Source organism: Calonectris borealis, chromosome 1 (genome assembly GCF_964195595.1).
Source record: "Calonectris borealis chromosome 1, bCalBor7.hap1.2, whole genome shotgun sequence".
In the NCBI taxonomy this organism is placed as follows: domain Eukaryota; kingdom Metazoa; phylum Chordata; class Aves; order Procellariiformes; family Procellariidae; genus Calonectris; species Calonectris borealis.
Window position 1 is genome coordinate 220,388,329 of NC_134312.1, and position 15,399 is coordinate 220,403,727.

The 15,399-nt window shown below is 49.2% G+C and overlaps 1 protein-coding gene across 8 annotated transcripts in view; it reads left to right on the plus strand.

Annotated features, from left to right (window-relative positions):
- The window catches only part of STIM1 (stromal interaction molecule 1), a 100,033-nt gene that overhangs the window by 54,139 nt on the left and 30,495 nt on the right, over nucleotides 1-15,399 (plus strand). For all 8 annotated transcript variants that reach the window (XM_075140507.1, XM_075140508.1, XM_075140513.1 and 5 more), the window contains 2 exons: nucleotides 2,701-2,812; nucleotides 3,972-4,087. In XM_075140507.1, the coding sequence (XP_074996608.1) occupies nucleotides 2,701-2,812; nucleotides 3,972-4,087 (228 nt within the window). The remainder of the gene's footprint in view (nucleotides 1-2,700; nucleotides 2,813-3,971; nucleotides 4,088-15,399) is intronic.

The following is a 15,399-nucleotide window of genomic DNA, read 5'->3' on the forward strand; positions in this document are numbered from 1 at the left end:
TCTTTGGGTAGAGCTGCTGCGGCATAGCGGTTTTCCTTGTGCTGGATTTAGTTACCACTCTTGTTTTCCCTGCTCATCATACTGCGTATCTAGCTGATAAAATAAATTATTAGTTCCTAAAGGATGGTCTCATGTGGAGCCTCGTCTCAGCGTTTGAACTGGAGTTGTAAAACTAGTAGAATCAGGCTTGTAGAAAAGGTCTGCTCCTTCACGTGGGTGTGAAAAGCAGCTTTGGAAGGGCACCGAGGTCTGACAGGGACGGGTGCCTGGAGCTGCTATGCCCGTTTCATCCGTTGTCAAGCCGAGTGCTTTTCCTACCTGCTGTTGCTGTTGCTCCTGGCCGTACGTGTAAACAAAAAGTTGTTTCTGCCCCCTGATTATCCAAAAATATAAAGGTTGTGATGCCCTTACAAGGTGTTGGATTTGATAATCCAACAGGTAAGCATGGCTCTACGAAAGCCACTGAAGTAGCAGATCAGATCATCACAGCAAGGATGCAGGGCAGGGGAGCTGCTCATCTTTGCACTTGAGCGTGCTGCCTGACGCTGCCAGCTTGTTTCTCAGTGATTTCTTCCCAAAATAAAGACCTCTGGATACGTAAGGCCGAAAAGAAAGAGAGAAGCCGGGCGCTTCAGAGGAACCCGGCGCCTGGCAGGGCCGGGCTGCGCAGGGGCTGCTGTGCGAGGCCGAGAGGTGGCTGTTGGCGTGGCGAGGGGATGCGGAGGACAAGCCCCGCATCGCTGGCGGGGAGGGGGGGAGCCCTGCCGGGCCTGGGGGAGCTGCGGGTGGGGGGATGCAGCGGTGCCCACCACTCCTCCTGGCAGGCAGGCACGCCCGTACCACCGCAGCTTGCCCCCCCGGCACTTCACGCTGGGCTCTTCAGGGCAAGCGTTGAGTCCTCGGGAGTCTGTGGCGGCCGCGCGCGGTGGCCGGTGTCTGGCCTCGTGCCCTGCAGAGCTGCTGTCCCGCTGCGCCGGGGCGCTGCCGGTGCCGCCACCCAGGGAACCGGGCTTCCCCTGCCCGCTTCAGCTGTAACGTCTTGCTTGTGGGCACAGAAATCGGTTTCCCACGGTTTGTGGGCCAGTGACCCATAGTTCAGGGAGTTTCCTTAAGCGAGGGCAGCTTGCTGGCTTTGCGTTTGCTAACCTGCCTCTGTGAGTCACCGCGCAAGCCTACGTGGAGATGACGCTTTCTTTTCAAGTCTTGCTCTCCTTTGCTCAGCGCTTGGCTCTCGTCTTGTCCACTCTGTCATCTTTCCGTCGAAGGCATTTAGCTCGCTGGAGCGAGCTGGAAGATGTTTCTCATATTTGTGGGACAGCTCATTGTTGACGTTAAGAAGTGCCGCGCAGCTCTGAGCTCGGCAGCCGTGCAGCCCGTGCAGCCAGCAGTAATCAGGCCTTTTCTCCACTTGGCTGTTGGAAAGGGCGTGTGGGAGAGATCGACGGACGTTGGGCCACAAGCGTGCGAGGTGGTGACCGTCAGCAGTGGGTGATGTCCAGCACAGCGCTCTGGGTTGCTGGAGGCTGGGTAAATGCCGCAAAGCTCAGCCCACGCTAAGCAAAGACAGAAGTCACTGTCCTCCCTCTGTCCTATGAAAAAAATCTGTTGCGTGATTTTCTTTGCTTTCACACCATTGCTATAAGTACGACAAAACTAAGTAGCAAAGGCAGAAGCTTCGTTTCCCAAGTTTTCCTTATCTGTGGCTTTGGAGCTCCAAAAATAATCCGCTTTGGAGCTGTGTGTGGAGCTCCAAAAATAATCCGCAAGTCCACAGGTGAGGCAGTTAAGGAGAAAAGTTCCCCTGGTTCACTTGGGCTGCCGCACCCTCTCCACCTCCTCCCACAAATCACTTTCTCAAGCTGTTCACAACCATTTTCTTACAGCATTTCTCCACTGCGCTTTTTTAAATTATACTCACAGGTCTAGAGGAGGAGGTGAGGCTTTTAGAGCGTGTTGCCAAATACATTAGCTGAATTCAGTTTTTCAGGGGTTTGGGCATGTGGTGAGGATGCACATACTTTGTTGGGAGTTTGGAGACAGCAACGTCACTTGGATGATAGAAAACGAAGAGATTTCACTTATCATCTGCCAGCGCTTTGGGTGTTGCCTCTCCGAGGATCTCAGCCTCGGGCCCTTCTGGTGACATTGCGAAAGGCTGCCAGTGAAGCATCACCTGCGCCAGCGCTGTCTGAGGCTGCTGCTTTATCTGATGGCCTCATTGCATGTTTTTCTTTCGTGAGCTGGAAGCACAGTGTAAAATCCACCACCGTGAAACTTTGTTGTCAGAGGCTGCTGTTGGGAAAGCACCAGTCCTTATGCACGGTGTGGTGGTGTCTGTTAAGGCTAAACCTGTAGCAGCCCATCATGTCTACGCTGAATCCGTAGTAGCCCGTCGTGTATAGAACAGACTAGCAAAAATAATTGCACAAGCAAACAGGTAGAGGCTGAGGACCTGCAGGATTGCCTGGAGTATCCCAGGGGGATTGTTTCTTTTCTAGTGGTCCACAGGATTTAATGTCTCCGCCCCAGCTCACTGCATACTTAATGGGAATGTGTTTAAACTCTGCAGATATTTTTCCTTTGCTGAAGGCAATAGGATGAGGTATGTCTGGTGAAGTTATGCGGTTGTTGCTGGCTTGATGATTTTAGTTGCTTAGTAAAAATATTAAGCTGCTTGCTTGTTTTCTACCTCTCCTACAGTGTATAACTGGACAGTTGACGAGGTGGTTCAGTGGCTCATTACCTACGTAGAGCTGCCACAGTACGAAGAGACCTTCAGAAAGTTGCAGCTGAGTGGACATGCCATGCCCAGGTCAGTGCTCACTGCATTGTCTTGTGTTCCTCTGGGACGTGGGCCAGCGAGAAAAACAGATCTGAGTTGCCTCATAACATCATGTGCAATTCCTCGGCTCGTACAGAGCCAAGTCTAATTCCTGTTCCGCTTTGGTTATGTTTAGAGGCTTTGGCTTTGCTGTAGCCCTCTTTGCAGGGAGTGATTTAGCCCTGAGCGTGTATCTGCGGTGGGTGAAAGGAGGGGTTGCAGTCCGAATTCTGTGGTCGTGAATACTGTCCTTGCTGGTTTGTACGCTAGACTTCACGCGCCTGCGCCTGAAGCTACATATTTAGAGCTGAAACCCTGACCTGGATCGAAGCAGACCTAGGCTACGTCCTGGCTCTGCCACAGCCTTCCTTAGCCACAGCCCAGTTGTGGAGCTTCTCTGTCACTGTTCATCGTCCTCGGCAAAATATCATCTCTGCTTGCTGGGTTGCATCTAAGTAGCATTTAAGTTCCCATTCAAGGGCTACTGGTTATGTGTCTCTGCACCACCCAGCGCTGGTACGTGCTGATGATAATTCACGCCCCTGGGTGCTCCAGCAAAGGAGCCTTTTAAGCCTTGCGTTCCTCAAGAGAAACACTGGCTGTGAGTTGGCCTAAACTCGTAACAGGTTCGAAAAAACTCAGTGCAGCTTTTTGAGTAAAGGTTATTGTCGCTGAAAAGGGGCCTGTAAACTGACTAGGAAGGAGGGATTAAGTGGGAATAAAATAAGGTTTTCTTCCAAGTGAGAAGCATGGTCTTACGGTCTATGAAATAAGATGTCAAAGGCTAGCGGTATAGGTTTTAATAAAAAAAAATTAGTGATTGGTAGGACACCAAAAGATCAGTTTTGATAGGAAATCAGTAACTTAGGTTGTCAGGATTAATGAAATAGGCATGGCCTTGGTTTTTCCTTCTGTCTCCGAGTAAAGCCAAAGTCACTGCTGCTTAACTCTTTCATAGAGATATCCTATGTCAGAGATGACAATATTTGAGGGATTTCTTTTGTCCTGATAGCCTAAGCAGGGTGCTTTCAGGTCCTGCTCATTGCATTTCTCCCCCTGTAGTCTCCATGTTACTAATTTTTGGTCAGTTATTAATCCAGCTGGATATGACCACGCCTACTTCTTTTTTATATATAATTTTTTTTTACAGGCTAGCAGTGAACAACGCTACCATGATGGGAAGTGTTCTGAAAATGACAGATCGAAGCCACAGGCAGAAGCTGCAGCTGAAAGCTCTGGACACGGTGCTGTTTGGGCCTCCTCTCTGTAAGTACCAAAATTCAACGTCCTTTGGCTGTTGATCAGGAGGATCTGCGTCTGCTCAGTATCGAACAGCAAAGATAGATCTGTGTGAACCAAACTTTGCCCTACGCAGCCTCACCTAAGTAAATTGTCCCTGGTATAATTCCCCTGAAACAGGGACAGGTTGCCTCTGGATTTATGAGCAGCTCTGTAGCCCGGAGGCATCCTGCCTGCTGGGCTTGCGTTTCCATCTGCAGGGGTATGGGCCCCCCGTCCTGCTGGGATCTCCCGTGTCCGTAGGGTAAACCTCCCGTCCGTCCTGCTCGCTGCGGTGCTGGCTTCGCGGTGAGGTTTGCAGCTGCCCCGAGGGGGATCTGCTGGAGGGCAGCCCCCCTGCCTGCTCGAGGGGAGCGGCTGCTGGGGAGGCCCGGGGCTCCGCGGGTGACTCAGGCTGCAGACTGGATGAGGGAAACAGCAGTGCGGGCTGGATGGGATGGATGGGAACGAGGGACTGAGTCCCTTTGATGCTGATTGTAGGCATCTGTTGGCACGAAGCCCTCTGATGCTTATCTCGGCGCTGCTCGGGGTGCTCCTTTTGCATTCATTCTGTCTGGCTCATGTCTGCTGCCTCTTTATTACAGGTACTTTTGTCTCTGTCTCTCTTACTCATGCCGTTCTCATGAGCTTTAGATGCTGTTGTGAGGTGAACAGAAACCTTGCTTGGTCAGGGCCTGCTTCTGCTTGGCGTCGTGCAGACGAGATGGGTTTTTAAGGCAGACTGTGCTGCCTGTACGCGATTTGAGCCCTCTTTCGCAGTGCTTCTCTTTCCCTTTTAGTTGTCTTGTGGCCCCCGTGCGGGAGGTTTAAAATGAATGCGAAGGGGTACTGTCTTACCGTGGTGCAAATGCAATCGTCTGGGCACAAATTCTGGGCCAGGAACTCCCGCAGCTTTGATTGCTGACAGCTGGAGGTTACCCCGTTGAAAATACCGCTTTGTGCTTCCTCTGTTCTTTGCACGGGTTTTTAAGGACCTGCTGCGTCTGCTGCTGGAATAGCAGGTGGGATGTACCTTTACTCTGCAGGACATGGATGCGCTAGCAGTCGAATGGAGGACTTGAGCTTTTTGGGCTTTCTTCCAGCCTTCCTCCCTGGGCTGCCCAGCACTTGGCCAGTGGGAAGTGATAAGCAGCTTCCATTATTTCTTCCATTTTTTTTTTTAAAGTCCGACTGTTTTCTTGTTTTCAATCTGTGTCCAAATTCCTGAGAAAAGGTGCAGTGAGGCAAATCCTGGGAAAACGGGCTGTGCAGAATAAACCAAGCGAAATTTATGAGGCTTGGGAGAGATATAAGGTAAGTGAATTAGAAGCCGAGGTTATACAATCAGCCATTTTTGCTTCCAGTTATTAAAAAGCATATATTCATTCAGACACAGGTTGCTTTTTTTATTTATGCTTGGCCTGTGTTACAAGCGAAGCTTTTCGGTCAGTCGGTGGCATTGCACGGGGATGGCAGAGACGTCGTGGGTGAGTGCCTGCTATCTCTGCTCGCCCGACAAAGGCTCGAGCCCTGTAACTCCTGCGCTCGGAGGGGGAATTTTTCAGGCAGTTCTTGGATGCTCTGTAAATGGCAAAGTAAATTACTTGTAATGGTTTGAGATTAATGGCCATTCTCCGTGTCTGAGGTACTCTGTTTTCGGCATGCGGCTGTCGTGGCACTGGAATATGAACCTCCTGCGGTCACGCAGATGAAAGCGTGCAGTGAACCGTCCTGATCGGGTTGTTTCAGATCAGGAAGGGTTTGTTACAGATTTTGCAATCTGCGTATGTTTTGGGTATGTGAGTACAGGAAATACGCTTTAAATTTTTAGCTGAAGTAGAGATTTAACAGTTTTTAGAAGGTAATATTTGCTATTTTCTGGTTAACTGAGTGGATTTGTCACCAGTTCATGCTGCGGTGTATGGTGAGAAGTTGTTTATCTAAAGCGGATTCCTTGAGGAATGGATTGCGAAACGGCAGTTTTCAACAGCCATTAGCAGTCAGCAGTTTCGGGAAGTACTTGGTGACCTTTTAAGCTGCAGAAGCAGTGTTCGCACAGGGATAGATTTAGTGGTTTCAGATACGTTCCTGTTACGGTTCTTTTCAGATGGTCGGTGGAGGTGGTCCCCTGCGATCTTTGCTGTTGAGAGAGGGAAGCTGCTGGCAGTGGGATGTGGCTCACAGGTGCAGATTTCAAGGGTTTGCCTTCTCTCTTGACAAGGGTTTTTGTTCTCTCTTGAAGCTACTTTCTATTCACCGCAGGTATAAAAGCATTAAAATAAAATCAGCCTAGATCGGAGCCCTGTGACTGCTTCCTGCAGACTCATAAAACCGGAGACATCTCATTGTCGGTGGGGATTATAGCACACGTACCGAGGTATGGTTCCTCACTGCCGCAGGAAGCTGGGTGAAGCTTTTTCCCATCCCGGGGCTAGAGAGCTTGTTCTCTGATATCTCCTGTAATTTGTTGCAGAGGCTTCAGCAGGCATCGGGTAGTTGATGATCCATGTTGATCAGTAGACTCCTGTAGTCCCACGAGGTCTGATTTCCTACGCCAGGCTCCAGACGTGCCATTTCCTTCTTCAAACAGGTCTGCTCACTTGCAGGGTTGCAGCTCTGTAATTAATCCAAGTGCGAGGGAGTATGGTAAAATTATAATCTAAGCAAGATGAAGTGATTGCTGCTTCTGTGTCTGTGTCCCATTGGTGTCCTTTTCTTGTGGTTCAGGAATTTATCCAGCACAAAATAACACAACTTCAGGTGAAACAGGAGAGGGGAATTTAAGAAAACAAGCAGTAAAATTCAAAACAGTAGATATTTTTGGTGAAAAGTGAATTTACATTTTTATTCTTTATAACTCCCAAGTGATGGAGACATATGTCTCCTGACAGATGGTTCAAGGTACCACTGTGGTACTGTCTGGGGTTAAAAGACAGACAAATGCTATGCACCGAGTTATCCCTCCTGGCGACTTCTCCTGGCCACCTCTCCAAAGGCCGTCCAAGTGGGACCTGTATGTTGCCTGTGGGATTTCAGGAGAGGTTTCCGTAGCTCCACTTCCCAGGACAGAAGTCCACCAGACGTAGCTTGTTTCACAAGCCACGGCGGTTTGCCAAGCTGCTGCCCGGCGAGTACCTGCCCTGGGCTCTGCTGGGGGGAGCTTGCCCGGCACCGGGGAGCGCTGCACCCCTCGGCCTCAGCCCCCCCAGGGACCAGCCGAGCACCCTGACGCCCATCGCCCTGTTTTTGTGCACCCCGGTGCCTCCCGTACCGTACCAAGCTGTCTGTGTGGGTCCTGCAGCGCTGTGGGACGGGGTCTCTGCCCGTTCCCCCAGCCCTTCTCGTTTGCGGTCACCGTTAGCTGTCATCCTGAGCGTTACCCTTTATTTATCGAATGTCTGTGCGTGGGTTAACAGAAGCACAAGGACTGGGTGCCTGGAAAAGGAGATGTTTCCCAGACAGGAGGTGGCACTTGTTGGAGCTTTCTGAACGAACTGACCTTTTTGCTTTTCATTAAATGTCTCTTCCTTGGTGCCCACTCTCCGGGGTGGATGAAGCCATGTTTCCTTCGGTATAGCTTCCAATATAGCCAATTCATTTCCCTTTATTATAATTAAAAGTGTATTTGACAAGTACTTTGAGATCCGCTGAATCATTATTTGTTTAAAGCAATAGAATTTCTTAACCAAATACCAGATTAATTTATCGCTGTGAGATTTACCATCCACTTTAAATATTTACAGTTAACTGGATTGTGTTGAGATTACCTGCACATAGACAGAAAAGCAGCTCTGTCCCATTAATAGACTTTTATATAGCGGTATCATATAGTTTTCTCAGTCCATGTGCCAGCAGCACCTAGTCAGTAAGCTGGAGCTCTAAGTTTGGGTACTCCTTAAGGAGCAATAGCTCTGAACCTGAAAAGCCAAGGAGGGGGGTAACAGAGAAATCTGGCTGGTCTTATGGCGTCCTATTGCCGGTGAAAATCAGCACATTTATAAAAGTTTCTTTACGTAATTATCCTGTGGGTCCACTAGCAATCAAAAGAGAGTGTTCGAGTACTGTGAGAAGTACTGAACTTGGTATAGACTGAAGCTTGGTATAGACAGAACAATTACAGGTGCCATCAGGTGAATTTATCGAGCTGTTAGCTTGGTTTGGTTTTTTTAAGAATGGAGGCATTTTTGTATTTTGTTTTATGCTCTCATGCTTGCAGCAGCTGCCACCAGGCTGGCTTTAGGGGGAACGGTGCCTGTCCCACAACTGTACCCTGAGGTGGTTCTTCTTCCCTGTCTTGTGTCTGAAAACGTCTGCTACTAAACAAGGAAGGCAGCATCACTGATCCAATTAATTCACATAGGGAAATTAAAAAGTTAGTAATTCCTATATGTGTTTTTTCTGATATTTCAACTTTAACATAAACGACTGGTGTAGAATTTACTGAGTATGTAGATTCTCTCTTATTTATAAATGCTTACGTAAGTTGCTGTAAAATTGCTGATTTTCTAATAATCCATGCTGGTTTTACTCCCAAAGTAAGACCTTGAAACTTTTGAAGCCTTGAAGCCTAAAAACTGAGGCTTTGAATTTGTATCTTTCATGGTCAGACTCTTTTCCTTAAGACATCTGAGGTTACTATTAAGTTTTTACTATTGTACAGCTTTTTACCCTGCTTATGTTTTAAAGAAAACATAAAACAAAGGCAGTGCTGCAAACCTGATGTGACATTAATAGTCTTGGAGTCAATGCGTAACAACTACTGTCTCTGGCAAAATTGTGTCCGTTCTTCCTTCTTTCCCCTAAAAAGAAAAGAAAAAAAGTATAAAAATCAGTTTTCCCTGCTGTACGTTGCTTTTTCCCCGCAGCTTTTGCAAGCGTAACACGTGCCCAGGTTTGCCCGGTCGCGGTTGCTGGTGCTGGGAGCGAAGGGGTGAAGCAACACAGGAGCAGCAGAGCAGAAGAGGCCACACGCGAGCAGGGAGAACGGGCTGTGCCAGCCCGTGTGCGGGCGAGGGAGAAATGCAAGCGTGATTTAAGTTGCAATAAAGTGGACGCAAACAATCCGAGCTTCGGCTATAAAACCTCTGCTCCAGAGCCTCGCTGTACAGTTGGCCTCCGTTACGGGGCGTTAGATACAGAGGCTAAATAGCTAAAATACACGAAGTTCTGGTACGACAAGTTAAAAAGCAGCAAGAAAATTGGGAGTATAAAGATTATCTTGTGTTGCCTTGATGGTATAACACCCCGAAGGGTCACCCCACCGGCAGCCTACGCGCTGTAGGAGCACAAGCCTTGGCAGGCAGTCAGACGGAGAAACCGATGCCAGCTGCGACGGGAGAGACCGATCCCGTCCCTCCTTGCGCAGGCAGCGGTGACGGGCGGATGTTACGCATGAAAAACGCCGTCTTTTTCTGCTTGACGTAGGTCTTTGGACAGTGATTGCAGCAGCGGGTCGGAGAGCTGAACGTCCCCTGGTTCTTCTGACCCGCGCCGTGCGGGGAGCCTGGGGCTGGCGAGAATAACTGCTGCGGGGCAGGGCGGCCCAGCTTAGTTCTTCTGTGGGTGGCCTGTGCTTGACAAGACAAGAACTATTCCAGGAAAAGGTATTTTATGCCAGAACACCTCTCCTGTCATTACTTGCAGTCTTTCCAACTATTCTGCCTTGGAAAGGCACTCATTACCCTGGAGAAGAGTGACTTCTCCTGCAGCAGTTATTCTCGATGGCTTTTGCACACAGAAGGAATGGTTCAATCCGCTTCCTCATGCTCACAAATCCTGCGTGATTTTCAGTGATTAACAGAGTTCCCGTGTCTTTTATGGACTGGTACGTTGGTAGCGCCTGACGCTCATGATCATGCGTAGCAGCGGTGTACGCCATGTAGATCAAACAAAGTGCGATTCCTGCACCAAGGGTGTTCGATGGAGCTGTACCAGTGGTACACGGCGTGCATAGACTGAGTATTGGAAAGATAATTTTTGGGCTTGGATATATCAGGCTGGGAGCGTGCAGTGCGTGGGCCAGGCCCACACGTGTGACTGTAGGTGCATCACTCTGCTATGACCTCATTTCCCAGTCTGTGAAGTAGACGCAGTAACCGGGATTTGCATGAATCCTTTCAGTTGTGTTGGCTCTTGGAAGGAAATAAGAGATATTAATTGAGCCCAAGAGACGTGTTGCATCCAACTTTAGATGGTTGTGTCACGGCAGCGTTAATGTGTGAAACGGCTGGTACAACGATAACGGCCTTGCACGCTCCTCGGCGTGTGAGCAGTCACCTCGCTCTGGGCGTTCCAGTGCCTCTCCCAGCAGGCTCTGACAGGTCTCTCCAAGGTTTTCAGTAAAACGCAATTTAAGCTGTTTTGAAACAATAAACATTCATTTGCCGAATTCCAGGCACTTCTATTAGCAATTTTGGAAATACGGGGCTGGTTGGTTGGTTTGTTTTGGGGTGGCTTGGCATGCACGGGGGGTGGCATCGTGCACAGTGGCACAGTACGAGTTCTTCAGAGGGACTTCGTGAAGTGCCTCCCAGGGAAGCCCCGCTTCCTTGCTGATGAACGTGCTTTATGCAGTTCATTTTTGAGTAGGTTAATAGTACTGAGAGCTACATTTGTGGAAAAACAATCAGTAGTTTGTGGCAAATACTGTGGTTTTTTTGTGAAGTTTAGTACAAAATGTAACAGCTGTACTTTTTCTTTTGTCCTTTTTCCGCCTCCTTTTTATCTTCCGTTTGGAAAGTGCAGGACTTCATCCTGCTGTCTGTCTGCTCCGCAGGGTGCCATGCTCGGCACTGCGGGCTGAATGTGAAATACCCCGAGAGCTTTCACAGCATAGGAAAGCATGCAAACAGTGGGTAGAACAGTTAAGTTTCAGATGAATTGGATTTTTATTTACCATTACTTGGAACAGGCTGCCCAGGGAAGTGGTGGAGTCACCGTCCCTGGAAGTACTTAAAAGACATGTAGATGAGGCGCTTAGGGACATGGTTTAATGGGCATGGTGATGTTGGGTTGATGGTTGGACTCATAGAATCATAGAATCATTAAGGTTGGAAAAGACCTCCAAGATCTTCGAGTCCAACCGTCAACCCAACACCCCCATGCCCACTTGGCTGAATTTAGCCTTTGTTACCCATACATTTCTTCCTAGGAATAAAGACTTGAATTCTTCTGGTCAACTTTATCTTACAAAGAAAAGTTCTAGGAAGTGAAAAGGCTAGGTTCATATCCAAGCTGAGTTTTCCCTACAGTTTCCTTATCTGCCTGTCTTTAGCAAAAGCTGCTGAAGAGGAAGGTTGTTTCTCAAGTGCTTGTGTGGTGCAGCTAAGAACGGCTGGCACTGGGAACAGGAGTAGGGTGTGAATCAGCTCGAGGTGGGGCTGGCAGGTATTTCTCTGTGCAACACCTGAACTTGCCTTAGCTTAGGGCATTATGCTGCGTGGCTGGGGAGGCGGCTGTGCTGGCAGCGTGCTGGGCAAAGCAGGTCATGGCAATGGTGGAGGAAGCTGTAAAGGAGAGAGAAGCTGCAATAGCTGTGGGTGGGTGGAAAACAAACCGTCTTGAACAAGTCAGCCTAGCAGTCTTCTCAAAACACGAATTAAAAGGGATTCAAAATTACCTATCTGCAGCAACTTGCCAGAATCTGCTCCTTAGGAAGAGGATGTCGTGATAATCCATCCGGAATGGGAAACGGGGCCAGTGTTAATCTTGTTTATTTCTTTAGTGTTGAATTTATGAATGAATGTTTTCAAAGAATGATTGAACACTTCTGTGGCACGTTAGATGGTGGATCACATGGCGGTGTTAGTGAAGATAAGGGGAGAAGGTGCTTGGATGTCTGCTGAACGTTTGGAGAAAGGTCCTGTCCCTCTCCCCCCACGGGGGAAAGCCCCTCCGTTGCATAGCGGTCATGGGAACGACATCGCTGTCCCTCCTCCATGCAGATCCGGTGCAGGGCTGCTGGGCAGCCCCCCCCAGCCACCCCTATCCCGCGATTTGCTTTACTGTACGTCTTTAGGTTTCCACCTCCCAAGTGAACGGCCTGCCCCCAGGTGCCTGTCCCTGTTGGCCCCAGCTCTGCTGATGTGACACACGTATGGCTGTGATCATAGAATCATAGAATGGTTTGAGTTGGAAGGGACCTTAAAGATCATCTAGTCCAACCCCCCTGCCATGGTCAGGGACACCTTCCCCTAGACCAGGTTGCTCAAAGCCCCATCCAACCTGGCCTTGAACGCTTCCAGGGATGGGGCACCCACAACTTCTCTGGGCAACCTGTTCCAGTGCCTCACCACCCTCATAGTGAAGAATTTCTTCCTTTTATCTAATCTAATTCTACCCTCTTTCAGTTTAAAACCGCCCTATCACGATCAGCGACCCTGGTGAGTCACCCCGTCCACCTGGCACCCCTTTGGTCATCCCTCATGCAGGGGAGCTCCCTGTGCCCCATATATACCGTCCGTCAGTCCAGCAGTGCCTCCTGGTACTGGCTCTGCCAGTTTGGCCCCAGGCGGGGCGGGCGGGCGGGTTGGGTTTCCCTTGTGTCACTCCGCTCGGGGTGCTGCTGGGCTCGGGGTGCTGCGGGAGGGAGGACGCTGTCAGTCCCTGCTCCCGCTCCCGTGGCAGGACCTGTCTCTGCTGGGAAAACACTACCGAGTGGCAGCAGAAGTGGTCTTGGAAAGGGCTGAGACCAAAGTGTTCGACCGATGGGCTGGAGGAGAGAGGCGCTACCTGGATTTTAAGTGGAGCAGCTTGACTCACTGAGAAACGGTCAGGGCCAGGTTTCAAGGTGGTGCCAAGCTATTTCATCTGCTCCTGGAAAGAAGTGTAGCTCCTGGAAAAGCTTGCTTGCTCCAGTGCCTGTGAGTTTGCAGGAGAGCTTATCTTGAACAAGGATGCTATTTCTCCTCTTTCCTACATTTGTGCATCTAAGAGATTGCTGCAGTATTTGTGTTTCAGCAGTGCAAACAGCCATTACATCCCCCACATAGCATGCAGGATTTCCCTCCTGAGCTGGCATTACATGTTTGCATTATTTGTTTACATTAAAGCTATTAATACAGCAATCAAGTGCTGGTGGGCTGGGAAGAGCAATAGCTGAGAAGCATCGCTGCTTCTTGATTATAGTCTTCAAGTGACAGATGGCATTGATTATTTTTCAGCGGTAGATTATGTTCACTCTATAAATCATAGAATCATAGAATCGTTTAGGTCGGAAAAGACCCTTAAGATCATCGAGCCCAACCGTTAACCTAGCACTGCCAAGTCCACCACTAAACCATGTCCCTAAGCACACATCTACATGTCTTTTAAATACCTTAAATATTGCTAAGCCATGATCTTTATTTAACCAATTTCTGCTGAAACCCTATTCATTTGTTTCCAACAAATGGGAGGTGATTATTCCTTAGCATCAAGAATTGAGGGTTAAATTGAGGGGGTTTCCCTGGCAGCCGCACGGCTGCTCCTGCACTGCTCCTGGAGAACAGGAGCGGCTCCCGTACCCGGCTGCAGCCTGAGCCCCGCCAGCTATTATCTGCGGCTGCTGCTTTGCACCAGCTGCACTCAGTCCAGCTTTGCGATGATGTGGTGTTTGTCATCAGTCTGAAGTTTAATGCGGTCTAAAAAGTTGGTCAGGAAGAAGAAGATGGAGCGAAGCAGCGTGAGGTTGGGGAGAGATGACCTAAGCAATGCGAGTGCTGTAGTTTAATGAGTTATTGCTGCTGCTGTTGGAGGTGAGCTGGGGCGACCAGCGCCTTCACCCCCGAGCCTGGTGCAGAGACAGGATTGAGTAGTAGCTTAAATTGCCTTCATGGGAAATCCGTGAGTGTTTTACATTTCACGTGCAACACGCCTGCTTGCGAGCGCTGGTTTGCAGGCAGTAACGTGAGCACTTTTACTCATCTGTCCACACCAGGGAGAAAAACCCAGGCAGAGGGAGGATAGTGGGAGGCTTGTGCAGGAGAACACGCCGAGATGCCAGTCTGCTTCAGCTGGAGGCTCCAGTTGGAAATACGTGACAAACAGTGAAGCGGGATGTCATTTAACTGGCCAGCCTGCGGCACCGAGGAGTCCCTAGGCTTTCTCATGTTTCTCCTGGGTGGCATCTCTTTTCATAGCCACATTTTGTATTGAAAGCAAGGAGGATGTGCTGCATCATCCAGATGCAGTTTGTATGTCCATCGTACGTTAACTGGAAAACATTCCCCAGACGTGATGGGAAGGTCTGTTTATACCCTGACTCAGCAGCTGTGATGCTCTCGGGGTGAACACGCTGGGTGGCTCCAGTCCCTGCCTGCCACCACCTCGGGTACCGCACTGGCTTCTTGGGCGCAGCCTTTCGCCTAAATGCAGCTACAGAAAAAAGCCAACCTCACTGAAGATGTGTGTGTCATGTTTGTGGGTTTTCCTTGTATTTTTCAAGCAGCCTGTCTGCTCCAGAAGATCTCAGATTTCTATATGCAGAATGCCCACCACATCACACCAGTACATTTCTGTTAAGCTAGGATACTGTGCTGCTTTACCTCTGCTTCTTGCGCTGGCTTATGTGTATTCCGCATTTCTGGCTCTCAGTGAACCAGAGCAATTCCTACCAGCCACAGGCGGCAGCAGCCCACTTGAGTCACTCCAGAAACCATTCTTCTGCGAGTGAGGGTGGCCCTGTTAGACCAACGTGCTTCCAGACTGATTTCACTCGGAGATTTCACTCGGGTTGTGGTCAGAAAGAGCCACGGGATGGAGTCTGGTGCCATAACTGGGGTCAGACTCCGGCACTTTGCCACGATAAAGGTGAGCTCCGTGCGGTGTCCCGCATGATGCAGTCAGAGGAGTCGGAGCATATGCATCCATCGTCTGCTGCTGGGGGGGAACGGACCTTTAAAAGCCTCATCTTTTCACAGTTATGGCACGTCAGCTGTTTTTTGCTTAAAAATAAATAAATGAGAAAACCAAGACCTAATACAAGGCTTTTTCCTAATCGCAGGTTTAATGCCCTTACTATTGTAACACATCTATTCTTCTATCCCTCAATTTTTAATGTAGCTTAGTGTGATCTCTGCTTTGCTCTGCTGTATTTTGCAGGCTTGTGTCTTCTCCAGTTCATGTCTGCCCACGAGGCATAGGGCAATATATTCCTTAGATTGAGGCTGCACATGCCTTTACGCGATGCTTCATCTAAAGCCTTCAACTAGGAGTGGTTCACTTTGGCCAAATCTTTTGTGTTTGTGTGCGTGTATTTGTATTCTTCTTGATGGTACCAGAATATTCTGACTGTGGCTTGTAGCAGAACTGTTAAGGAATCC